The following is a 27,281-nucleotide window of genomic DNA, read 5'->3' on the forward strand; positions in this document are numbered from 1 at the left end:
GACAGTTTTCAAAACATAATTAAAATCCAACCCTGCAGAAACACAAGCTACATCTAAATTAGTGAGTTCTTGTGCTGTCAAAGCTTTATTTCAGGTGTGATCAACACGTAGATGTTTCTTCTATAAGCTCACAAATAGTTTTTCAAGACGTTCCGACTGATATATCTTTCTATTCAGAGTACACTGATGTGATTGGCCCTGCCCTTTATTTCCCACTATGAGCCCTCCATCACAAACATCCGGGACATTGCGCCGCACAAACGTCCCAAAGCGGTTGTGTATACTCCGTTCCATAACGCGTCAAATATTAAAATGCGAACGCGCAGTAGCAGCACGCCCTCTCGGCTTGAATGTCAAAAAACAGACTGTTGCTTTCCCTACGCCGAGCAGAAATAGTTGTCACTCGGCGGATGAATTACCATCAACCTCGCGAGCTCCATCTCGACTCTAATAAGCGGCTGGATTGTTCACAAAAATGGGGGAGAGACAGAGAGAGAGAGGAAAAAAAAAAACCCGGAGAGGGTGAAAAAAAAAGAAGATAGAAATCCATTTGTAAAGCTTTGGCTGTGACTATTTGCATGGCGATGAAGGCCCCGAGTGTTCTGCAAGCGTCCCAGACAATAGAGCCAGTGTTTGTTCTTCCCCGGGAAAGTTTGAGAAGGGCCGAAACGGGGGAGACGAGGCGAAGAAGAAGAAGAGGAAGAAAAGGGGAGGTCGTCAGCGGGAGGGGATTAGGCATTGTGAAAACCACACGCATTCGCTTCTGCTATTGTGGTGACAGAATTGCTTTCCGGTACCAGGGCGTTTAGTTAAGCAGATTGTGTTCCTTCACACCCCGCGCGATGATCTCTCTCTCGACGGCGGCTGGTGACAAGTGGCTCGAGGGAACCGAGGATTCGCACAGACAGGTGGGTGTGGGTGGTGGACATCCTGTCGGAGGTTTCGAGTTTGTTCTTGTCAGACGATATTTTGAGGCAGTTTTCATGTTTACCAGAGGATGTATAGAGGAAAAACGCAAATACATCGTAAATGTAAAAGCAGCAGAAGGGAAATCTGACATCTCTAATACCTGAATAAGTCCCAGAGGGTTCTTTGTGTTTGTCGTGGAGAGAAATCTTCATCTTTTGAGACGGTGTCTTGCTTCTTTTTTTTTACCTTTGGAAATAGCTGACCGTTACCTTTTACCTTGTGGAGGAATAGTATGTTGAGGAAAAAGCTTCAAAGTGGAATCTTAGTTTTCCAAAGTGCTTATTCAGGGTTGACAATCTGAGGCAGCTGTATTGATACGCTCACATTTTTACTTTAGTAAAATCCCATATTGAGTAACTGACCTCTGTGTATATTATGTGGCACCAGAGTGCTATCCTTCAGTGCATTCCACCTTTTGGAAACTGAGCGGCGTGTGGTTTTTCCGTGACCTTTTCTTTCAGGTGTCCCAATAGTTTGGTCTACTTATTCAATGGCAAGCGAGACAGTGAGGCACAAATAGCACATTTGTAACTGCAGCACATCCTGAGTGTATGAGGAGAAAAACCTTGGCCCAACAATGGCGTGCGGGGGAACCGCTAGCATCACGCCGCCTTTCAGCACGTTCGATAAAGTTCTTGTCTGATAGTTTGTGTGAAAATTGTGTTTAAACTTTTAACGCCCATAATTGATTCTGTCTCAATTGCCTGTAGTTTAACACCACTGCTCTCTCTTCTTTTTTTTCTTTTTTTAAAGCATGAGTTAATTGTTTTTGATGGAAAAAGGAAGGAAAAAAATAATGGGATGAAGTCCTATCGCTGATAAATGTCAGTGGAAATTCAGAACACTTTGCTTAAATGTAATGATTTCCACTTGTGCACATAATAAAATAACAAACAAATGACTTCCCAGCGAGTACACGATAGCTTGACATTTCCCCCGTTGCTCCGGCTCGGTCCCTGGACTCATTTGAGGTCCTGATTTAGGAAACATGAACTGCGTGTCAGTGTTGTTGTCTAACGGAGCTGAACGGTAAACAGCGGGTCCCATGACAGGCTCCCAAATGACCAATTAAGTGCATATTGTCTTGGAAGGGTAAACTTAAAGAAGCGAGGCCTAACAGATGGATTCGGCTTTGAGGTTGCAGATATCTATCGAGTCTAAATTCAGATCATTCTCACAGAGCTTTACACTTTAAAAAATATATATATATTCATCCTGGAAAAGCTACATAATTAATGCTCAAATAGTTAGCGTTACTTAGCAGTTAGCGGCGGCGCTGCACATTGACGTGTCATTCCCAATGTCAAGCAGCGGATTCTCTCCCTTTTTTATTGCCACGTTTAAACATCTTCAACGGCATCCGCGAACCATTTCTTCGACAGAGCGACATTTTATTAACTAGAACACATCGCCAATCTAGGAAAATAATGCGACGGTCTCGGCCCATGTGGCGCTTAACATTGTGCGACGGCGGCTCGTTGTCATTCTGTCATGCGGTGGAGGAACACACTGTACATACAGGCTACAAGAGGGGTGCTGGCAATGGGAGGAAGGCCTATCAGAGCTAATGAATGGCTGTCAACCACAGGGCAGCCGGCACGTCACGGAGGAATGAGGAGTTCTTTTGAAAGGAGAAAATTGACCATGTAGAGTGTTTCTCGGGGATATTATTAGTTTCTCATGGCATACACTCCTGTCCACGAAAACTGATTGATTCGTGCTTTTTAAGGCTTACCGCCATATGGATTTATCTTGGACTTTTTTAAAAATCTAACTTGGACACAGCCACAATTATGATCAAGCTCTATCAGGTTAGCTGTCACACATAGCCATGTGTTTTTTCCCCCCATCTCCCTAATACATTTGGCTATTTGCAGACCAGGAGCAGGATTTTTTTTGGGGTCTACTCATTATTTTCCCAGAATTTCATCACTTACTCCTTCTAAAAAAAAACGGTGCCATCTTGTTAAATTGGCACCTAAACATCTGTTGACCTGTTCACTATTCCAGGCAACACCAGAAAAAAAAAAAAGAGGCAGATACCCCTCAGGAAGGATTTCTAAGCAGCCTCCTTGGCACGCTGGCAGCCAAACGGTTGCTCAGAGTAACATCATTGAGGGCCGTTGTCTGGTTTTGGCTCAAGGCGTTCGGTTCGGGCGCGTGCTTGGCAGCCCCGCGAAAAGACCATAACGGCTCACGATTCACTGGCTGCTAATTGGACTGTCACTCCGCAACGCTGGGAGATTTGAATCTGCCCCCCCTCTGTAAAGACGTACATAAGCACAAACACACACTCTCTCATTCGCGGTCTGTATCGAAATTGAATTTCAGAAGTAAAAGCCTGCATCAGTAATTGATTTTACCAGCCCATTACAAATGGATCTTGGCAGCTAATTTAGTTTTACAAGATTAAACATGAACATTATGAGCTGTTAAGCATTAACACTGAGACTACTCTAACTGCCGAAACGACGTCCGGAAGTATACTCTGTAGTCTAAATTTCCACCGAGACCACCCATGCTAAAAAAAAAAAAAAGCATGCTCCTGCACGGCACTTTGGATTAAAGTGTCCACATATTTGGGACTCGATATGTTATGTGCTGATATAACAGTGTCAAAAAACTCTATTAGAATGGTTAAGAATTATGGCCGTTGTGACTCCTCGCCCTTAATAACGTCTGATCCCACCAAGTGGTGATGTATGGTTTGCTGCTCGACTGGAGAGCAGTAAAGTCGGGTTCAGGGTTTTCGCGTCTAGACAAATAATTTGTGTTGCTTCACAAAGCAAACAACCCGTACGAGAGGAAAGTCTGAAACAGGTAGGAAAGCAAAAAGGAGCAACCTCAGCTTCCAGGCAAACAAAGTCCCTGCTGCGGAGGCAAAAATGCACAAATTTCCACAGGAGAAATTAATTGCTAATTTACTGAAGGGAGTGAAAAAAAATAAAAAGCCGAGGTTGACACCGGTAATCACACGCGTGATATTTCGATCTCTTTGATAGTGACACGTTGACAGCGGATCATTACTGCCGCTGTAGAAGAAAGAAAATGGAAAAAGACACCACGGTTAATCTGTTTATCGAAAAGGGAATTGATGAAATTGTTGAAGTTCAACTCCGTTAACTTTGACAAGGGGAGGTGGAGTTGGTCAAGATATTGTATTTGTGTTGCCGTGACTAATTTGCTGTCTGGTCTGACTTTCGTTGTCCTTTCACTCTTGACCCTCCTCCGTGCACATTGTAATTGCATCGATTCCACTCATATAGTTTGTCAGAGGCATGTGTGTGTCTCTGTTTTCCATGTCTGGGGAGACATTGATCTAATTAGAAATCTTCATTAGTCAGCTGCAGAGTGCAGTGTCATGCTTTAGGAATGATGTTCAGGCCCCGCTCCTCCTCCTCCCCACCACCCCCACGAAACACAAGGCAGGGCCTTGTCTGAATTCAAAACAGAGGGCTGTGCAGGATGCAAGACACAAAAAATAAAAAAGGGAGAGTTCGAACAAAGGGTTTGCCTTGTAAAATGCAACCCCTGCTCTGGCTCTCTTGCTTGAATTTGTTAAGCATCTGAGTTGCCGTTGTGCAATAGATTTGACAAAACTCTTGATAGATTTGACTGATTCAAAGATGGAAGGTTATCCTAATGTCATCATGGAGCCCATCCAAGCCCCACCATGTTGGATTTTATTTTGAACCTGCATGTTGTTTAACAGCATTAATAATAAAAAAAAGGGCATTTTCGTTTTTCATGCAATTAAACTGCCAATGTTTTGGAGGTTTGGTTCATTCTATTTATGGGCAAATTCTTGAAATAGCTGAATCTGCAACATGTTCATACCATTTATCCTTACGTTAAGGGTGTTAACCTGTGATTAAATATGTATAGCTAACATGTACAAAACGTACACCTTACATATTGAAAACATGCATCGGTTATGTTTGCTCACATTAACTATTTAAAAATACATATAAATCATAATATTTTTTTCCAATCAAGTGAACAACTCTATAATCTTTACACGTAACCCTCAAGCAACTGCAGGAATCCTCCCGGAGGTACAAGTACGCCTTGGTTGTAATCGCTGATACAGAATACAGCTTTTATTTATTTACTGCATTTAAACTCTGTCATTTGCCTTTCATATACACAACCTTTACAGAATACACAATATCCCACGTATGTATTTACAGCTTCTTCCGAATCTACGGTGATACATATTTAAATTTCCTCATTCAGCAAACTCTGCACTGCTGGAAATTCCTCGACCACGGCCATTAATTAAACTGTTAACTTTTTATTTCAGAGACATGAGCGCGCATACAAACCTCGTCGTAACGAGATGGGATACGGCACTGCCGGGATCGTGAGTTACTCCGCCGCTGAATGAAGCGCCGGTTATACTGGACCGGCGAAACCTCCTGTGTCCTCTGTCCGCCAACCATGGGAAGTGAGGAGGAAATGCACGGGTGGACAGTAAAAATGAGCATGCCGAGTGTTCTGGCCATGGTTACGGTCTTGTCTATGATTCCTGGCGGAGTGCTGAGCGATATGAGAGGTACTCGGGGTCTGGAAGCCCAACAATTGGCCCAAGGGTCTACTCATCTGCACCGCCGCCTGAAGAGAGGCTGGATCTGGAAACAGCTGTTTGTCCCCGAGGAAGATCCCACTCCTCGCGTTATTGGCCAGGTACCATTACAGATTGAATGTCCTCCATGTCCTTGACACACTACTTCTCTTTTGGAAAAAGCTTGTTTTCTGTTTCCCTCTGAGTGTGTTTATCTTTTTTTTTTAAATTAAGCTTTCATACACCCTCCTTCCCCCTCCCTCCTCCCTCCTTCCCCTCGTCTTTTTGCAGCTCAAATCCGACTATGACCGAGGTGAGTTTTCCATCAAGTACATATTGTCGGGAGAAGGGGCCGGAGACGCGTTCGAGATCGACGAGTATTCCGGCGAGATCAGGACGCTGAAGAAGCTCGACCGAGAGGAAAAGGCCTTCTACGTCCTTCGGGCCCAGGCGATCAACAGGAGGTCCAACGAACCCGAGGAACCCGAGTCGGAGTTCATCATCAAGGTGCAGGACATCAATGACAATGCCCCGCAGTTCCAGAACGAACCGTATGTGTCCAGCATCCCTGAGATGTGTCCAACCGGTATGTTTTTGTAAAGATGAAAGGAACGTTTCACACACACACACACACACACACACACACACACACACACACACACACACACACACACACAAAAAGCAAAAAGAAGCAAAGGCAAGTTCAATGAAATGGATTCAACAAAAGAATATGGATTTTTTTTTTTTTAAATGTTAGTTTCAAAGAAAACTGAAAATTCAACAGCAACATCTGTTTCCAAAATTACCTCCAAATGTCCCCATATGATTCTCTGTGATCTGTTCTTACTGGAACGGCATTGAACCGAATGAAAAGTACAGAAACCAGTCGGCGTGAGGTCTCTGGTTTAGCCAGAAGATGGTGTGAACACTGGTTTTGATGAGCGTTTCTTTTTGATGTCGACAACTTTAGTTCAGTCTGAAATATCGTGGTCATTAGATGAGTGGAACATTCGTACGGATATTACTCGTCTGCAAGTTGACCCCCCTCTTACTTTTCATCTAATTGTGTACTTCTTTTGGTTTGTGACAAAAAGACAATCATGAAATTCGTTTTCTGCCATTTAGCACATTTAGCCATTTAATACCTGGTTTTGGTAACGCCTGTTATATGCTAGCGGCATTTTTTTTTATGATTCCAATTTGTTGGGGGAATTATGCATTAAAAATATTATTTGCACCAACAAGTGAATTGTTTGTTTACGCGTAAAAGTTAAACATTTGCTTTTGAACAGATAAGAACTTGCAGTTTTTATACTTTTAAAATGAATTTTCTTAACTTAAATCTTGACTGAAGTCGATGAACAAAAGGTTATATGAATGTCTGTCATCTGTCCCCGTTCAGGAAGTTAAAAGTATTAGATTCTGAGTTGTAGCGTGGATGCCTTTATGGAAACATTTCTTATATAATGTTATTATAACCACTGCCCTTTCATACCCCAAACATTACCATTTCAATTTATATGTAATCTGCCTTTTGCAGCATAATATCTCACTCGTAATAAATCATAATGCAGAAAGAAATAAAAATCGAGAGGAAGGTTGTGCTACACTCCTGCCTGGGAAGAGAAAAAAAATACCAGAGTGCTTTCTGGGGGAAAAAAAAAAAAAAAAGCAGAAGATGGACGAGGACCGTGGGAGAGGATATGGTCAGTGGAGAAAAGGGTAGTAAGTGTGAAAGATAGAGAGGTGAAACTAAATGAGAACGCGATGGAGAGAAAACGAGCAGCAGGTGGACGGAGAGAGAGACGTCGCTATCAGGCCGCGGAGGTTGTCACGCACACCTGCACCTCCGTACGGAGTTGTGAAAAGGCCAACGCCGCTCCTCCCCCATTGTCAACATCCCTCCTCGAACCCCACCTACACCCCGCCTCCCTCCCTCCATTTCCACTCTTCCCCCCCTCCCTTTGAGCCAGACAGACAGACCCTGCGGGGCTGTGGCATAATCACTTTATTTCCCCGTCGACTGGAACTGCTTCCCGAGCTAACTCTGACTGTGTGACCCTCCTCCCCCTCCTCCCCCCTCCCTCCCCCCAACAGGGACCACAGTGGCCCAGGTGACAGCCACAGATGCCGACGATCCCATGTTCGGAAACAACGCCAAGCTCATCTACTCCGTCCTGCAGGGGGAGCCCTACTTCTCCGTGGAGCCAAAGACGGGTACCACTCCCCAGATAAAAGGGGCTTTTAGTTTTTAACCGCACTGCGTTCAGTATCGTCATCGGGGGGGGGGGGAGCCGCACACATCTCTCCACAACCTCGGTCTGGGCTACCCAGGGAGGCCGCTTGAGATTTAATGTTCAACTTCATAGCGACCGGGCTCACAGAACAAACAAAGAGGGGCAGGGATGTTTTCAATCTCGCACTCTCGAGACGGAAATCTGTTTTGTCTTCGGCTTCCTCCCCCTGGTCCTAGCCACTTTTGACAAGTCATACACTGCTCATCACTTTGAAATTGGGTGAATTCCCCCATGGCAACGTTCTTTTCTTTAAACAACTATTCACACAGTTCGCTGCGGTTTTGAAGCCGGTGGGGAATATGTGAGTGTTTTACACCCCCCCCCCATCTCCTCCCCCGACGAAGAGTCTGGCTCCATTGAAGCCGATGCATGTACATTTACACTACTTATTTGTGCGGTACAGAGGTCAGCTGCAGCGCTTCCCACACACATTGTTGACCTGGACTCTGAAGAGTTGGGGAAGGGCATTATTGATGTCGGAAAAAATGTCGGCATTGAAATTAATGCAGTGTTGCGAAAGGGTAAATCTAACTTTTTGGGGGGACCAACTGTTGTGGGCAGCAGTCAATATAAGTTAGTTGTGCTCATGGCTTCAGTTAACCTGTGAGGATAAAGCCCGGAGCTATTTTTTATTTTTCTTATCCAGATTCCATGAAAAGACCAAAACCCCTAACATATGCAGTCTGGGTTTCTCGTCTGGGTACTTTATTGTTTGGCGAAATGTGTTTAAACCATCAATGAGGCAGAGTGTTGCTTCGGTGGACCACCAGCACAACCCGATGCTGAATAAGACATGTTTTTAGAGGACAAAAAAAGGTTTCAATCAACATCCGTGAACTGAAAACACTGTGAAATGTTAAAGTTGTAGGATGAAAGCGAGGACAACTCCCAGTACCCGGAGATCTGTCAATCACACGGTAGCCCCGCCCTAAAGAATACCCGGCCTGATGGTCTATTTTTCTCGAAATGATACCAAACTTTAAAGTATTGAATAAGACTGGAAACTAGCGAAGCAGACTATAAACTCATGTTCGTAATGTTTACTAGGATACAACCAGACTTCTTTATGATTATTTGAAAGTTCACAGCTTTTCCCCTTTGGCTTTCATATTCGGACCACAATATTTTATGCCATATTCGCCGTTCTTTCATTACAAAGGACATTGTCACCTCACATATAATGTAACATATGTATTACCTCAAATATGTAATAATCCGCTGCGAAAAACTCACCCCCCCCAAAAAAAGAAATGTAGTCATTTTTGTGTCACATTTTCCAAAAAAACGTGTCTATTTGTAAAAGGACATTTTTAAGCCTTTTAATTTTTCCGTCTGAATGAAGACAGACAGACACATATTTGGTTTTGCTCTTTACGTGAGGAAAACTCAAGAAAAAACAGTTTTATCCTTGAAAAAGACCATCAGGCTTGTTCCAAATACCCCTAACGACGGACTAGATATTGCTGATAGGTAAAACGTCCATCTTTCAAACACAAGATTAGACGAACAAATAGTTTAAATGCCGACTTCTCTTTTTTAGCGTCTAATTCTCTTGATTCAAATTGTTTACTGTCGCCTACAGCCTCGGCTTTGGCCAGACAGCGTTAGTCATTGTAAAGCCCTCCTGATAATACTACGTATCAATCCAGTTTGCAGACTTTCAATTTATCGCGGCGCAGTTTTACAGCCGGCAGCCTTGAAGACAACTTGAGGCAAAGTTTACTCACATTTTCTTGAAAACAAACATGGAAAAAAAAAACCCACCCACAGACACACTCGACAGCATCCTGTGAACCTCCCTCCCTCCGTCTGTCTCACCCTTCATTCAACCTGCAGGGACCATTGTGACATCATGGCCAAACATGGACCGCGAGGCCAGGGCGCAGTACCTGGTGGTGGTGCAGGTGAAGGATATGCTCGGGCTCAGCGGCGGCTACTCCTCCTCCACCACCGTCACCGTCAGCCTGACGGATGTCAACGACAACGGCCCCACGTTCCAGCACCGTGAGTCACTGCCATGAGTCACGCTGATGCAAACACCGGCGGCCATTACGCACTCCGGGAATCAATGGGGGAAGAGGCACAAAAAGCGTCGCGGGGCCCGCGAGGAGATGTTTAATATTACACCTAAGAGGCATTTATTTGATCACACTTCTTCGATTCGGGTGGGCGGTTTGTGCTGCGGGCGCCGCATTCGGCTCCGTGCGAGAGTCTTGTTGTTCAGCCGGCAGCTAAAATTAAAAGAGGAGGCAGTCGAAGAATGGGAGAGAGGGAGAGAGACGGGGAAAAGCTGAAGGAGGGAGGGGGGGGGGGTTTCATCTACTCGTGCACGCGTCGCCCACTGGATGAATTTAATCATTCACACATGAAAGGACATTTGTCATGACCTTTTGAAACAAACCTGGGCTCCTCAGTGATAAACCTCACTAAATGAATGCCCCGGGAAGAAATCAATTCTGCGGGAATGAGACAGCAAGGATGATACCTTTAACTATTAATGTCACATTCACATTCATCGCCGGCGCTACTGTATCCCTTGAATTCAACGCCGGAGTCAAAAGGCCTTATAAATATTGTATGACCACGCTTCACTTTGAACTGCGCCCTCTGTTTTGTAACATAATTGGTAATTATTATCAGGGTCTTTTTTTTTCTTCTTTCCAGGAGCAGCTGGTTGCCGTTAGGTTTCCTCCCAGTTGTGGCAGCCATCCAAATAGAGTCACTCAAAGACACAATCACATTTCCTCATCTTCTTATTAGAGAGTGGCGAGGATTATGTGGAGTTGCCACAACTTATCTGTGACTCACACGAATTGACCCTCCGCCACAATGTTCTCCCTCCTTATCACGTTACACACTAGCAGACTCTCTTGACTAGCTATTAACAACTTTCTGTCAAGCTCTGCAGGCGGTGTTTTAAGTAAAGAAACTTTTTTTTTTTGTCGTTTTTTTTTTTTTTTAACAAAAGTGAGCTGCAAAAGTATGAATTTGGTATTATCAAGATTTTGAATTCCTTTTGAAATGCTATCCCGACGTCCTCCAGGCTAATATTTTTTTTTTTTTTAAATGTCCTTGTTTCTTCAGACCTGTACACCTTTGCCGTCCCTGAAAATGCGGCAGTGGGCACCACGGTGGGCAGGATCATGGCACAGGACGCAGACACCGGCATCAACGCCAGGATGACCTACAGCCTGGAGGATGACCTGGAGGAGAGCGCCACCTTCATCATCACAACAGACCCGGTGACGCAGGGGGGAGTGGTTCTCCTCGCCAAGGTGAACACACACACACACACACACACACACACTAAATATCGCTTCCCTTCTAATACATCAATTTTATATGGTCTTATTTTAATCTGATGTTTCAAGGGCAGCCGTGTAGACAGAAATCAAAGCGGTGGGCCACGGAGGGCCGGTAGGTTCTGAAACACTATTTCTCCAAAACTCTTTAATCTCCGGCGTGATGGATTTAATTAACATTACAGACACCGACGCAAACTAAATTTAAAACAAATCATTACGGCTGATAGAGGGCATGGCAACACATCCTGGCACTTTGCGCACACACACACACACACACACACACACACACACACACACAGACAGCTGGCAGACACAACAGCAAGCAGCGGCGGCGGTGGCGTCAAAGCCGACCAGACGCAACAGTGTAAGAGCGCCTGGCACGGGGACCCAACTGTCACACAAAGCCACACACCTGGCAGCCATTTTGACTCCTTTCCAGGTCACGAACATATAGCAGCAGAATCTGAGCCAATGTGCGCAGTAAACTACTGAGAGCCGGGGCTTCGACTTCAGGATGGAGAACGTTAATAGCTTGCTTTGATCGTTGCACATGAGCACTGAAATTAGCCAGTTTGTGTCCAATGGACACATTGGATGAGTGATCACTGTGCAGTTAGTTGTGTAGGGGGATGTATGTGAAATGTCGACCATCATTTTAGGGGTGAAAAAGCAGCCGCAAATGTCTACTTACTGGAACACTAGTTACATAGAGTGAGTCTATGGAGGAAGGTTTTTTTTTTTTAAATGGAGCTAATTGGGTAAAGTTGCATACCCAAACTAAAACTGAAAGAGTTTATCTGCAACCACAATGTCTGTTTTAAAAATATTGGTATCAAGATATAAAGTAACACTTGTGAGATATTGCTCAGCTGTGTTAATATTGTTTATGTTACTGGTTATGAGGAAAGAAGATGGCCCAGAAAATACTAGGGGGGCCCAGAAGGGACCCTGGATTACTGCTGGAAATGGGCCTTGATATTTCATTAAAAAACAGACAATTTCACCTAGAATAGCCTTTCACCACATTTACAACGTATAGAGTGTCTTTCTGATTAATTTAATGTTATCTTCATTGAAAAAAACTGTGCTTTTCGTTGAAAAATAAGGACATTTCTAAGTGACCCCAAACTTTTGAACAGCAGTGTGTATATTACTGAAGTACCTGAGTAAATGTACTTTGTTTCAATCCATAACCTAGCACTCCTAAATATGTTACGTGAAAAATACTCACAGATTATTCTTGTTTTCCGCTTGGACTTGTTTTCCCACATACCGTCTGCGTCTTCGTAACACTGGAGAATTCAATTTAGATGCCATGATAATGAAATGAAAAAAGACATTATTGACTCTGTCTCTGAATCATTCTTGGAAATGCAGTAATGCTTTTCATGCTGTTTATGCTGTTTTCTTATTACTGGGATCATAATGTTTTTAAAAAAAATCGATTAAGCAGCATTATTTAAGCGCACACTCACAGCTGGGAACTTATTGGCATTGACGAAACAATTTCAACATCTATTTGGCGTCGTGTCCCGCTCCCTCAGGAATAATCATCTGTCTTCAATTCAAGTTGGCAGAGCATATTTGGAAAGCTGTTCCTCTTTAAGCCTGCTTAATGATGATGGACCAGGTGTTCTCTGCTTATAAGAGCCACTGTATTAATATAAATCGTTAAAACGTGTTTTTCTTTTCGTCACAGCCTTTGGACTACGAAACCAAGAGGCGTTTCGTCATGGCCGCGGAGGCGGTCAACGACCACGTGGACACTCGTTTTCTGACTCTGGAGGAGTTCAGGGACCGCACGACGCTGAAGATCGTGGTGGAGGACGTGGACGAGCCGCCCGTCTTCCTCTCGGCGGCCCACGAGTGGAAAGTCCCCGAGAACGCGGCTGTGGGAACCGTGGTGGGCAGTGTCAGCGCCAGAGACACCGACGCTGTCAACAATCCCATCAGGTGCAGTAATGTGAACCGTCTACAGCGGGGAGAATGGCACCTGCCACCCAAAACCTTGAGTACGATAACGACGAGGTAGCTGCCCGAGCCGGTGGGGGCGTGACGTCCCGAGACAGCTTTCCTCCACGCGGTGAAAAATCATTCCATTTTAAAAAGTGTTACTGGCTCGGTGCATCCGTTTTTACCCTTGATCTCTGGATACCCTGTACATGGTCATATTTATCTGACATTACGTTAGTAGGAATTGAGCCCCGCTGAATAAATCATGACGCTTTTTTTTCTTCATTTTTTTTATTTATTTCATACCTCACAGGCTTTTCTATCTATTGCCGAGGTATTATCACAAAGCGACGTGGCGAGGACGCGGGGATGTAATAAAGCGCCATACGCTCTGGCATATGGAACTGAGATTTGCAGTCATTTGCAGCTGGGGCACGTTGCAGAGGAGACATCAGCAGTGCCGGTGCCTGTAGTCCATCTCAGCAGAGCTTAAGAGTGGCAGGTGCTGCATATCATCCTCAGCCTAGCGTGTATTACTGTCCCTTTGGAAACAGTGTCTGGTTGATTAATAAAAATCGGGCTGACATTTTCGGGGGTTTCCACAGTTCTACTAAATATGATGAAGTTTGCTTTGCGGTTATTAGAAAAGTGGCTCACGGAAATGATTCATTAGTTCGTGTGTTTCAGTGCTTGTTAGCGTAATTCAGCATAGTGCTACAATGACTTATGCAAATGAGTCTTAAAGATATGGTTGTGCAGTATTTCTTACAGTAATGTCGTTTGCTTGGTCTGTGGATGATAAATCTATGGTTATGTGTGTTTTTTTTTTATTTTTAACAAACAATAATCTCCGGCTCTAACTTGTCGCTCACTATCAGAAAACAATACACCTGTAACGTTCTCTTTTATTGTGTCGCTGTTTTTAAATCACATTTCCTCACTGAAGACAAATAGACAGTAAATGGTTCTGTGGTCACGTTTGAAAGAATATAACATTTTAAATGATATGAAAATTGTGTCAATGCCATCTGTGTGAGATGCTTTGTTTTCACGTTGTTGTTGTCACACTTGCTCGTGTTGCGTGCTCTCTTTGTTGGATATCTGTCAACAGATTTTTTTTTTTTTTTAAATGAGCATTTTCGCCTAATTAATCTCCCTGTGGTATCGCCGTGTTTTGTTGGCCCAGAAAGCAACCTTGACTGCTAAATGTGTGTCTCCGTGGTTTCTCTTCCAGATATTCGATTGACAAAAGGAGCGATAACACAAAAGCCTTCAGAATAGACCCGAACAATGGAACTATAACTGTCGCTAAAGCTTTGGATCGGGAGACTACAGACTGGCACAATGTGACGGTTGAAGCCAAGGAAACAAGTAAGGAGAATGTCCGCGTTTCGCTCAATAGCATCTTGTTGATAGAGCCAATTTAAGGCTTATTTATCTTCCCTCAGTCATGGAACCTGTTCAGAATATATTAACAGCAATGTGTTGATCTTTGTCTCGAGCTGTGGTTCACAGCCAGAAGTACCTCAGGGGGGTACAGCGGCTGTCTGATGTAATACTGGAAAGATTATGCAGTTAATGAACTAGTTTGAAACAACAAAATGTACTCTGCTGTAAAACCTAAACAACACACGTTGTGTGTGCATGCGCGAAAACTAGCTAACGTAGAAACTAAGTACGCAGAGATCACGTTAGATAGCTATGAAGCTGTCACCTATCTAGCTATCTAGCTATCTGTCTGTCTGTCTGAAATAAGGTGAATTACCTTTTGTAGGTATAAATTCAAACAGTGAGTTTGTATTTATACCCACAAAAGGTAATCCACTGTAATTTCCGTAGTCTGAATCATTCACTCAAAGTAATGAGTAAACGATTGAAATAGAAAAGTGTTTGATAAGGAATTGAAAGTATTAGCTAAGACTAATAAATACATGCCGCTTTATACCATAGTACAAACTTGGCAGATCATTGAGCGCTCAATTCTATGACAACATTATTGTACTAAATAACACCCAGTTTAGAATAATTTAATATTATATGAAGAAAAGTGATTGCTTCAAAAGGTCGGGGGATTACTCAAGAGTGTCAAAAAATAAACCTCAAATCTTCTTCAAAGAATTTAGTTTCCACTGTCTTCGTTTGGAGGAAGCAATAAAACGTCGCCGCACAGTCATGTTTCTAAAAGAAGAAACATTCATCAGTCTTAAGTATGATTTTGACAGAGCTTTTAGGAAGCATTCATGATACATGTACCCAGTGGACTCCAGCAAATGTCTATCTTCACTACTGCAGCGCTGAACCATTTATCCTCCTCTGCGGTGGTGTTCATCAAAGTGCTGGACATAAACGACAATGTGCCACGGCTTGCGAGAGATTACCAGCCATTTATCTGCGAGGGAACACCGGCGGGAGAAGTATGTATATTATGATGCGCTCATGTTCATGATTTGATATATAGGAGTGTTGAGAAATTACATAAAGTGGACGGTTAAGGTTTTCGTATTGCAACATGTTGTATTGCATCCGTGTACTTTTTTTTTCAGCCTTAAATGACTCACAAGGAACCAACTTAGTATTGAACAGTTCATTGCCAAAATGCATTGTTAGTTGACGAATAGTATGCTGAGTGTCTTTCTGAGAAAGGCAATACAAATGAAATCCACTTGTATTTTTTTTTTTAGAAATGTGTCTTTGTGTCTCTCAGCTTATTCAGCTGCTCAGTGTCGTGGACCTGGACGACCCCGTTGAGGGACACCACTTCTACTTCTCCATGGTCTCTGAGAAGCACATCAATCCAAACTTCACCATAAGAGACAATCAAGGTTATAATCATTGAGCAATGCTGGAAGAAATGTTTGGAACTCTGACAAAAACGCAGTTTAGAAACAAGTAGAAAAAAGTAAAGGTATACCAGCATTAATACATACTTTGAGTACCATGAATCAAACTTTCTCATTTCAGTATATCAATGGCCAAAGAGCAAAACCATTGGAAAAAAAATCACTTTTTTGAAAATACCCCCAAAACATGGATACCCAATACAAAATAAAAAAGACACACAAACATACACACAAATGCAGATAGGCGGTTGCCCCACTTTTCCTGCATCATTTCGCAGATACATTATTTTTGGTCATTGATATTATTGATGCATTCATATCATCATTAATGCTGCTGCTGGTAAATCTGGGGCTCAGTCCTTTTGCACTGTTTTCTAGTCTCTATGCTAAGCTAACCGTACCGCTGCAGTGACGCACTCAGCATGAACTAAAACAGGTTGCCCCAGTACATTTCATCCTGCAAATCACTAACATTTTCTGTTCGGAGGCTTTAAGCCGTGGAACACGAGTAAATACGTGAAAACCAGACAAAGCTATACTTAAAGTCCCAATCGGTGGCTGGAGGAACGAGCCGCGGCTTAACTGCAACCTGCGTGAGCCGTGTGGTACAACAGTGTGACAAAGGCAACATGAAGGCATATTGTTATGATTGCAAGAATTTGAATTTAAATGAACACGATGCACCGTAAGTGTTTTTTAGCCATTTTGGAATGAAACCCTTCAGTAGGTTGTTGTTTTGTTGTTTGTGTGTGTGTGTGTGTGTGTGTGTGTGTGTGTGCGTGTGTGTGTGACACAGCCTCTCGAGTATGTAAATCGGAAGATTGTTTTCCTTGTAGTCAGTGGGTGGTCAACCTCTCCTCAAAGTTTATAATGAAAACGTGCAGCAGATATCAAACGTAAAGTGTTGTTGAAGTGAGCAGCAGATGGATATTTGATCAAATCGAAGCCGTTGGGATGAAATGCACGCAGGTGCTGCTGCTCGGCCGCGCAGGCACAGCAGTCCAGCAACCAGGAAGATGATAATGAATCAAGTGTTCAATAAAAGACGTTTTTGGAATGCCACAAGGTATGTTTGACTTCCAAAAAGTTACTTAAAATCCTTATTGGGTAGCACTTTATAATAACTACACACTATTTAGCATTAGTTAAGCATGAGAAAAACACTTCACCTTTCATAAAGCATAAACGTATCACTTATTAAAGTTATGTTTTATTCTTGATAAATAAGCTTGACTATTATGAATTCATTATCTGTTTTTCATACTTTCTAAATGATGGATTCCCCTTAATTGTAAATTAAGTAAGGGCTTATAGATGATTCATAAGATTATTTATAAATAATAACAAAATGATTTAAATGTCATTTATTCATGCATTTCTTAAAACATGTAATGATTTAGATATGCATTAATGGTTAGGGGCTATGCTAACATGTGCTTTATAAACATGTTTTAATACTGAAATTCATGATTAATTCAGTTAGTTACTAGTTATTAGTTTAATATTAGTTAAATATGTTGTGTGACCTCATCTAGAGGACTATCTATGCTTTACAATGCATTATTATTGACTCAACTAATGCTAAATAGCATGTAGTTCTTATAAAGTGCAACCTGTTATTGTCGCACAGGTGAATCAGAACCAGATTTTCCAAAATGACATGTGAACGTGCTCCTTCCATCCAGAAGACTGGGATTGTATTTGTAAATCTGCATTACGCGTGTCGACTGAATTCAACGACCTCAGCACTCGCAGTGGAAGCAGTCCTCGAGCATATGTTCAAAGCGCTCCTCTGTTGGCTTCGTCTCCAGACAATACAGCCGGCGTCGTGGCGCGCAGGAGTACTTTCACGCGGAAGGACCGAACCCAGTACCTCCTGCCGGTCGTGGTGACGGACAGCGGCTCTCCGGCTCTGTCCAGCACCAGCACTTTGACCATCAGCGTGTGCAGCTGCCAGCCGGCCGGACATTGTCCCTCGGGGGGGGTGGAGGCCCTCGCCCTGTCCATGGGGGTCAGCCTGCAGACCTTGTTGGGGCTGCTGGTCTGCGTCGTCACGCTCACAGGTGAGAGAGCGCGGATGTATAATATCCATCCGTGGTATAATAAGGATGGATATAAAGGAATACAGCGTTTTGTTTTGGCTGAGCGAGCCACGGTGAAGGCAGACAGGTCTTCTTCGCTGGTCTCTGACAGGCGGACAGGAGGAGCTGGCTGGGGTTACCCGCTCAGCCACAGCGGCACACACACACAGAAGAAAATAAGGAATTTGAGGCTGAAAAATGTATTTATTTAAAGGAAAGATGCCCAAATGTAGAGCTCCGAAACCATTAAAATTGAGCTTCATGGTTTTCCTTTAACTTCCAATCAGTTTTATTGAACGTATACACCTTTTTTTGGGGGGTACATTCAAAACAGAATGTTTAAACATACTTAAAAGTTACTATTGTTTATCTTCCTTCATGTACTTGTGCATACAGCTAATGTCTGGAGCAGTTGAAGTGCAACAGAAACCCCGTCAGGATTATTATATCCAGTACAAGCCAATCGAAAATCATCCAGAGGGTCTGTTTCTTCAAACATCTTTCAAACAGACAATCAAAAGGCCGCTGCAGAAATCACCAAAGATCTCGTTTTCTGCCAATTTTGTTTTGTTTTTTTTTTGGCACGGGTTTCTGCAGACCTCTGAGAGACGCGAGAGGCATTTCGCGAGTTTGTTTTTGTTTCCGCGGAAGAAGTGAAGTGTACGAGCGAGCTGATTGTTTTTGCTCTGCGGGCCCCACGAAGGATTTCACTAACGATGTATAGACTGAGCTTTACAGAAGGTAGAAAACATTGTCAACCTTGAATAATGCCAGACATCTATTTAATTAATGTATAATCCTCAGAAATGATGGTAACCGGTGCTCAAACTCCTAAAATAATCTGTATATGATTGATTGATTGATGGGTGGATGTATGGATGTTTGTCTATCGCTCTTGATATTCTGTTGTTAAAAAAGTCATTCTTTTCCAGCGGATCTGTTGAGCTAGAACAGCTCCACCTCACATAATTTTGGCAAGTACATAAACGTGTGTTAAACAGCAGGATTTCCCATTAACAAATTTGCTCATTTTCATTTGATTCCCTTTTTCTTTTTTTAACTCGCCAGCGTGCCTTTAACACTGACTTTTAAAATGCTGAAAGCTCGCCGAGCAAATGATGTCAGGTAATGAGCATACCGGTTGCAATACATCAGTAGCGACGCCATCCTGGGACGTTGATGGGTTTGCATAGTGAAGAGCTCTATTATGACCTCGGCTGCTTTGTGTCCCCTCTGTGCCCATCACATGAAAGATTAATGACAATACCTGCTATGCTAACGTTCTGTCGGATGAGCACAATGCACAGGCAGAGTGAAATAAACACTCTTTTAGCATTCGGTGCCGCATGGAGCAAATAAAGAAGTCTTCTTTATGTGCGAGCTGGAATAAAAATAAAAAAAACTTGGCGCCTAATTTGCGTTCATTTAGATTTTTTTTTCCGTTCTAGGAAAAACCAATCTGCCTGCCATTATTTTTGGTGCACAAGTAGACGCTCTGCTCCATCAGGCACCCGAGATGCTTTTTTTTTTTATCCCGCTAAGCTCATGCCCTGGTGTTTAACGGTAATGGTCTCCCGCTGTGTCGTGTCTGCAGTGCTGTCGGTTCTAATGCTCATGGTGAGGAGGCACAGGCGGAAGAAGCAGCAGCAGCAGGAGGGATTAGAGGTGGAGGTGGAGGATCTGGAGCTGCCAGAGACGGTGTCGCAGAAGGTGCTGTACTACGGAGGCGGGGCAGCCGACCGGGACGTCTGCCGGCCCGCCGGTGTCCCGTTGCGCCACCACCCGAGGAGGCGGGAGAGGAGGCTGCGGAGGGAGGACGTCAGGGCCAGCATACGGATGTCCCTCAGAGAATCCCACCTCATCGGGCCGGACGACGACCTCTTCCGACAGTTCATTCTGGACCGGCTGGCGGAGGCGGATCAGGACGCTCACGTGCCCCCATTCGACTGCCTGAGAACCTACGCATACGAGGGGTCGGGGTCCCCCGCGGGGTCCCTGAGCTCTCTGGAGTCCTGTTCTTTGGCGCTGGAACCCGAGCCGCCCGTTTGTAACCCCAGACCCTTCGTGGTTAAGCTCACCCCGTGGTATTGGGGAGGAGAGGAAGACACCATCTTCTGAAGGGCTCTTCTTCTTCTTCTTCTTCATCATCTTCTCCTTGACTGGCTGTTTATCTGATCTCACCTATATGCTACTATGCTATTACCTCCAGGCGTTGCTCTTGACTCCGCTCCTGCCTCCCTGAGACGATTACGAGGAAATTCAATTTTCCGCTCGCCTCTTTTGTCGGCTTTAAATCCAAAATGTAGCCACGTTGGCGTGTTTTTAGTTTTCTATGAGAGATGAACTCTGCCAGCTCTCGTCTCAGCACACCCAAAAAACACTCAAACTTTCTACTGAACAAACACGACGTGCGACTCATCCCGCCTCCCACGTCTACAGATCTCCTTCTCGTCGCCAGGCTCGGCTCGGCGGTGGCTTCAGGAGTCGGTTTATAAGCAAACATAATGTTATGTTAATCAAGTTGTCATACTGCTTATTGCTAATGCCATACAAGCTAGCATTTAGCGCTGTGGTGCCGTCGACATCGGTCGCTGATATTTTTAATTTTCCAAATAAAGAATGCCGGTTCAGCCGGTTTCCATGCAATCAAAACCGGTTTAGACCGGACCGGACTGGAAAAACATTGACCCAACTCTATGATGGACCAGTTCAGTGCATTTAAAATGGCCGCTCATCAGTGAAATTAGGTTTTACTTGAAGAAAAGTTTCAACAATTTGGGAAAGATGTTTTTTTTTCCTTTTCTGGCTCAGAGTGAGATGAGAAGAATGATACCACTCTTATGTAGCCACGGTAAGTATGAGGCTACAGCAGCCTGTTAGCTTAGCTTAGCTTAAAGAAACAGGTGGAAACAGTTAGCTTGACTCCTCCTTTAGAGTTGTTCTTCCTCTCTTCTGTTTAGCCGCTGGCTGTCGCTCCATATTTATCCTACAGACATGAGACGGGAATCTCAATCTCTGAACGACTCTCTGAGTATTCGCCAAAATGTCGAGCAATTTCTTTAAAGCTTGAATCCACCCGTAATAATCATTTCACTCATGTCTCGCGTATTTGGACCCGTTTTTTTGTTTTTCTCTATTTTTTTTTTCTGCTTCTATCTTTTTTTCCCTGACAAGCGACCTGTTTATGGTTGTGCAAATATTGTGTGTGGGTTCAGCATGACCTGACAACATGTTGAGGCTACAGACATGGTATTTACGCTCCAGAAACTGCACTTGGCATCCGTTGTTGTACCAAAAGTGAGTGTTAACGTTGACACAGAATGCAGTATTGTGACAGCGTGAGTTAACATGTTACACATCCACGTGAAATAGATGTGTGAGAATATTATAATTCATTTTAAGTCCTCACCAACCCCTGAGCTAAGTCGTATGGCTTCTTAGCTGGAAGCTGCATCACTATGTTTAGTGTGTCTGTCTGTTGTGTTGCACACAGGGTTTACCAGAAGAAATATATTCTGAAAACAGCTGGCTGCTGCAGCTGGAAAAAAAAGAAGCTCTGTTAAGAGCCGTCTTTGTCGGCTGGAAAACCGAAACAATGAGTTTTAAAAAGGCTAAAGGCTCCTCGAGGTGAGGGAAATGCAAAGTCGGCGGCGAGTCTTTGTTGGATCGTCACCGCGAGAGGCCGCTTAACGCCGCACGCCGTCATTTGATCATTCATGATTCATTAATGCAGCTTTTACCGAGTACTCTGCACTAAATTTAATCCAAACTTTCATCAAAAATGGATCATTTTTAATCCCTTACATGATTTTTTGGGCGTTCACAAACAAGCTACTGCGTTGTACTGTACTTGTTCCATGTGCAGCAGTGTCAGTAGGCTGTGATGAGATATTCCTCTGATCCACCTCCACTGTGCACCGAGTCCTCGCTGCACCCGCGCTCACACTTCTTCACCGGTGAGCGCACAGATTAGTCCACGCCCAGTCGTTGAGTCCGAGTATAAAGTCACTTCGGCAGATATATGTACGTCAAAATATGAAATACAACTCGGGGGGGAAAATCATCGCAGAAGAAAGTAGATACACCAAAAGGGTAAATTAGACCATCGCGAAGGTAAATGCATTGCCACAATGAGCAGAGTGAGAGTACAGTACAAAGAGTGCAACACTGGGATCCATGCTTTAAGTATTAGTGTGTTATTATTACACTATTGTCTAATACCTGCAGTATTACTCACCTGTGAAATGCACAATTCTGATACTATTTGTCATATCTTGTTTTTAATCATGTTTTATACTTGGTATTTTTGCTCAGGCCAGTTTGTACTGTACAGTTATGTGTATTTGTATTATGAAATTATATAAATTAACGCATCTCTTCCCTTCTGTATATGTACGGCAACATTTTCTTTTTTTAAACAGAGATTTTGTTTCCTGATTAGTTTGCACATGTGGGGTTTTTTCATTAAATATGAACTCTTTAACATGTATGATGCCGTATGATATGACTTTCTGCTTTTTGTCAAGTCACGAGAGAGCAAATCACAGGACTCGTGTCGGCCAATCAGCAGCGAGCGACCGAGCGAGAGAGAGAGAGAGAGAGAGAGAGCACGGGTGACTGGCAGCAAAAGTAAGCCCGAGAGGAGAGAAAAAGGCTCGATTTTGAAATGTTTAAAGAGCGAAGCTCGAGAAACACAACAGCTGTGAAGAAATAATGTATACGGCACCTTCGTCTTTTCCTTCTCTTGGCCATTTACAGTATTATTGGCAAACACGCTCTTGTTTGTTTGTGTGGGTGGCTGCTGGCGGGGTGACTCGAGGTAATTGCAGGGAGCTCGGGTCCAGCCCTCCTTCACCTTCCCGTCCACTAATTGGGCCGTCTGCAAAGGTCGGCTTTCAGACCAGAGAGAGAAGAGTATAAAGTTCTCACTGAGGCAAAAACTGAACACAAATATATTTACACACCAATTCGGAAAGTGGTTGGAAAGCCTCGAGGTAGGAGATTAGGAAGGAAACGACTAATCGCTTGAATCTCGTCGGCTTTTCCACGTACTTGTATGAAAGGTGCGCCACTCAGCGGGACAATTTCCAGACATCACTGCGCCTCAAAGTGAGCTTCAAAAAGCTTCTCGCTCTTTTCTATCCGGCCAGTTCTTTTTAGACTAAGTCATTGTCTCGCCACAGCTTCTAAAGACACAGGTGGAAAAAAAAAAAAGATCTTTTTAAAGTCCTTCCAACCCAATCTCCACAGTCCAACATGGAGGGTATTGGATTTGCCCACAAAAGCTCCGTTATAATTCCCTTTTTCAAAAAGTACCTTAATGTCAAAAGTCATTCAGCTCCTGGTGTCATTTAACCTTCTGAATTTCTGTCATTACCCATGGTGAATATCACGGGTAATTTAACCTAACAGCTCCTTTCTTTGTGTAATTATACCCATTACAGCAATGTGAAGGATTTCGCTCCGTCAACTGTCTCCGTCCTCTGCGCAGGTTATAGATTCAGCTCTTCTTTTCAAACCCAGTGCCAACTCCATCACAAAGCAGCACAATGCTCACTGGAGGGCCTTTTTGAGAGCCGGCTCGCATTTGGCAGAGCGTGAGTTGATTGAAAAGATGCCTGAAAGGATTTCGAGACTTATTTTTTTAATAAAAAATAATAAAAATAATTAACATTTATGCCTCAAGGTCCGGCCGATCAGATCGCTCCTGTGCAGGTTAGTCATGTGAATGTAATTAAAAGTGTGAAGATAAAGACGTGATTCTCAGCATCACAATACTACATTAGTGTCTCTAAGAGTTTTTATCCAGCCAAACTCAATGGAAGATGAGTTGAATTGTGTATGTTACAACCTCAGTGCATACGGCCAATATGTGTAGTATCCGTTTGTTTTAACATAACGTATGATGTCCATATTGCCAGCATTTTAAAATTAATGATATGACCTTGAACAATGCGAGCCAAGGGGCAAAACAACCAAATTAGAGAGCTCCATAAATTAGGCCCCTAGGTTTTATATCTGATCCCAGCTCGTACAGTAAGATGCTCGGGAAGATGGTATGTGAATATGTTTATGTATTCGAAACCTTTGTTGATTAGCCACTGATCCCAGTAATGTCAAATTGCAAATAATTAAGCAGAGACTGAAGCCTCGCCACACCATAATATTCACCATCAGAGACGGCTTGAACGCATGAGCCTGTACACACGAGGCTGTTCATGTGTGCTGGTGTCAAACCCCACAGCAAATGTGTTAAAAGATTATGCAAACTTTAATATTTTGGGATTTACAGAATACATTTCCTGCAAGTTGCTCCATGTGAGCCTTTTTCGCCACTCCGGTCCATTGATGAGCTTCCTCCTCTCATTGTGAGGAGACTTTGGGGGATTGTCACACTTTGAAAAATAAATTAATAATGTACCAAAAAACAACTTGTTTTGTTGCTCAACAGAGGCCAATCAGGGCGCCTCGTTTACAAGACAGCATAAAGTTTCATATCTTGCCCGAGGCAACTCCATTATTGTCAGGATTGTTTTGGGTCTCGAGCTGGATTTTGTTTTGGGTTGATGGGTCTGGCTGAAGAAACCGTTTACATTGCAAATTGACCGTTTGCTAAACCCTTTCCCCCCCGACGGTGATTCAATCATAGCGACTGAGTCCAGCAGGTCTGTTCTCCACACGCTGAAGTGCAGGCAGAGTAATGCTCCAGATGCTAAGTTGAGAGGACGGTGTGTTTTATATGTTCAACAAATTCAAAATACCTAAAACACAAATCCCTGAAATAGCCAAATTGTGAGGAATGGATTAGACCAGGGGTGTCAAACATACGGCCGCATGGGCAGGTTTGGATAGCCAAAAGAAGCATAAAGTAGCATTTTCAGTTGCGATTGATGAGCGCACGGTCATTACAGATGTTGCTCAACTGGTCTGGTTGATGGGAAACTGGAAACATTAGAAAATCAGCCAAATCTAATTTCCATTTCAGTGTATTATAGCTAAACAGGACCAACACACTGACTGTTGGTATGGATCCTCCATATGGAAATTAGCTTTAAGCTAACTAGAATCCATAACATTGTATGTTGTACATATATTGTATATGATCCCTTACAAAAAAATAGATTATCAAATATCAAGGAAATAGTTGCCAGATTGGGATATCTTTGATGAAGTTGGGTTGGGGGAAATAGCAGGTGGATGAAATTTGCGGTGCTTTTGTCGACATTTGGAAGAAATTTAAAAATATTGTGAAAACCATTTTAACAAGCTGTCATGGTCTAAAACACAGATTCATGAAACCTCCTTGTGTCCACTTACTTATATTATCGTCTCATTTCATTTGAGAAATTTTTGATGGTGAAGAGTCATTTTGTCAGATTGACCTATGACCTTGACGTCATCAGCTTTGACGTACATAGCCTATTTATCTAACATTGTGTATCTGTGTTGTTTTCAGATATGAAGTTTTAGATGCTTGTGATGCGTTTTCTATTTATTGGTTTTGCTATGTTACATTTGCTTTCTGGCAAAGATTTTGGCTGTTTCGCTTTTTTTTTTTATTGAATGGCCCCAAGTTGTGATGAGGTTGGGAACTGGCAGTCAGATCTGGAAACACTGCGTGTTTCTGTTTGGATTTCAGTGAATGTTATTTCTGCGAGAGGAATATTCTCACATGACCATAATAGTCAATAATTGCGTCGGTGAGACTACAATCTTTACAATATAATGTGAGTATTTCCTCCCGGCCAGCAGGAGGCAGTGTGGAGACATGGCGTCTCTTTTTGTCCGTTGACTCCTCCCACAGCCGCTTTACAATTGAATTATGGTTTGCATAACTTTAACTTCCAAAGTTTCCATCCCATTTAGAAGTTATGTCTGTATTTAAGACATTAAGACATTTTAAGACCCACATAAAATCCAAACTAAATGTGAGTACACAAATTACTGCGCAGTTAAAACGTGTGAATTACTCCGGTGACCTTGTTAGCCTTAATTGAATAACACAATGCCGCACACGCTTAAGGTTAGGCATTGCCAGCTTTTAAAATATAATACCGCTCACGATGTTAATTTAAGAAGCAGCCATTTTGCGAGCGCCAGCCCGTGTAGTGTGACTTCTTCCTAAAAATGAGAGCAGAGCAGACTTTGATGGTGCGGCGGTGGAGTTAGTGAGCCTGTTGCTAATCACCAATCATCATTTTGACTACAGCATAAAACGAACATAAAAAAAGCATGTCCTGCCATTTCCGATGACAAATCCGATTGCAATTCACCGCGTGTCATGACAAGTGAACGGCGAGCTGCACGATAGGCGATGGAGCGGCGATGGAGCGGCGTTATGAGCGGCGGAGAGGTCATCCTTCAACTACAAAGACTCGGATTCAAGCCCCATCACAGCCGTCATCGTCACCGACAAAGTGCGCTCGGCACTTCTGTAATTTCCTGTTTGACTTTAATTGGTCGAGATGCACTTTTTGTTGCAGCTAACTAACCTCGCACTCTGATAAAACACACAAATAAATGAGCTGCCTCGGGGATATTGGATAATTAAAGGCCTTGAACAATTATAAAATATCATAGTTTCTCACTATAAGAGATGATTTCTGACATGAACGCACTATTTTCTGCCAAGTTTAAAAACATCTTTGGTTATTTTTACTCTAAAGATTTTTGTATTTCTTGTTTTCCACTGTGCTCTTTTCACGGGTTTGAAGTGGGCGGGACTCAGTTGACAGTTGGTGGGTTGTGTGGTTACTGTCCGTCAAATCTGAGCACAAAAAAAACACCCACACACTCCTGATGAAGCAGATAAACTGAGTTCTTGAGCATTAACCTCCTAATAAGATTACCTCAGATGTCTGTTTCTATTTTTGACGATGCTTATTAAGCCATCAATGTTCAATTTTATAGAGAAATCCTTATAACAACACATTTTATGGCCCCTTAACACAACTTTTACGTCACACTTTTTCAATTGCATCCAGTTTACATGCTCTATCTGAGATAAATTATAGTATCTAGCTCCAAGTTTCAGTATGAGCAATATCATTCACATCCAACAAAGTGAATTGATCCAGTATTATTGCAACATATCGATTTTGGGAGCTTTAAAGGTGCTTAATTCCGAATGTAAAGCAAATCTAGGCATGTGATTGACTCTACGTGGCTCTCAACATGGGGACGGCTCCCCCGTCTCGTGCCCTTGGGTCTATTTGCTCGTGTTGGTTTAAAGAGGGCCGTCTCATGCCACAGCGTATGCAGCAATCGGCTTT

The 27,281-nt window shown here is 43.1% G+C and overlaps 1 protein-coding gene across 1 annotated transcript; it reads left to right on the forward strand.

Moving 5' to 3' along the window:
• The first annotated feature begins 784 nt into the window (after positions 1-784).
• cdh19 (cadherin 19, type 2) lies at positions 785-22,459 on the forward strand. The gene is made up of 12 exons (XM_068581619.1): positions 785-908; positions 5,273-5,655; positions 5,825-6,119; positions 7,631-7,750; positions 9,667-9,834; positions 10,915-11,105; positions 12,835-13,088; positions 14,323-14,459; positions 15,381-15,502; positions 15,793-15,910; positions 17,740-17,991; positions 19,604-22,459. Exons 2-12 carry the CDS (start codon positions 5,353-5,355, stop codon positions 20,125-20,127), a joined length of 2,484 nt encoding a protein of 827 aa, XP_068437720.1. The 5' UTR covers positions 785-908; positions 5,273-5,352; the 3' UTR covers positions 20,128-22,459.
• Positions 22,460-27,281: the final 4,822 nt, after the last annotated feature.

This window comes from Clinocottus analis, unplaced genomic scaffold (assembly GCF_023055335.1).
Source record: "Clinocottus analis isolate CAN_PGR_092001 unplaced genomic scaffold, fCliAna1.0.p SCAF_18, whole genome shotgun sequence".
Taxonomy (NCBI): Eukaryota; Metazoa; Chordata; class Actinopteri; order Perciformes; family Cottidae; genus Clinocottus; species Clinocottus analis.

What these genes read in the sequence shown, in the direction of transcription:
- cdh19 (XM_068581619.1), top strand. Translation starts at nt 5,353, where the DNA reads ATGAAGCGCCGGTTATACTGGACCGGCGAAACCTCCTGTGTCCTCTGT. An exon ending in CCCTGAGATGTGTCCAACCG is followed by an intron (nt 6,120 to 7,630) that starts GTATGTTTTTGT and finishes TCCCCCCAACAG; the next exon opens with GGACCACAGTGGCCCAGGTG. An exon ending in CGGCCCCACGTTCCAGCACC is followed by an intron (nt 9,835 to 10,914) that starts GTGAGTCACTGC and finishes TTGTTTCTTCAG; the next exon opens with ACCTGTACACCTTTGCCGTC.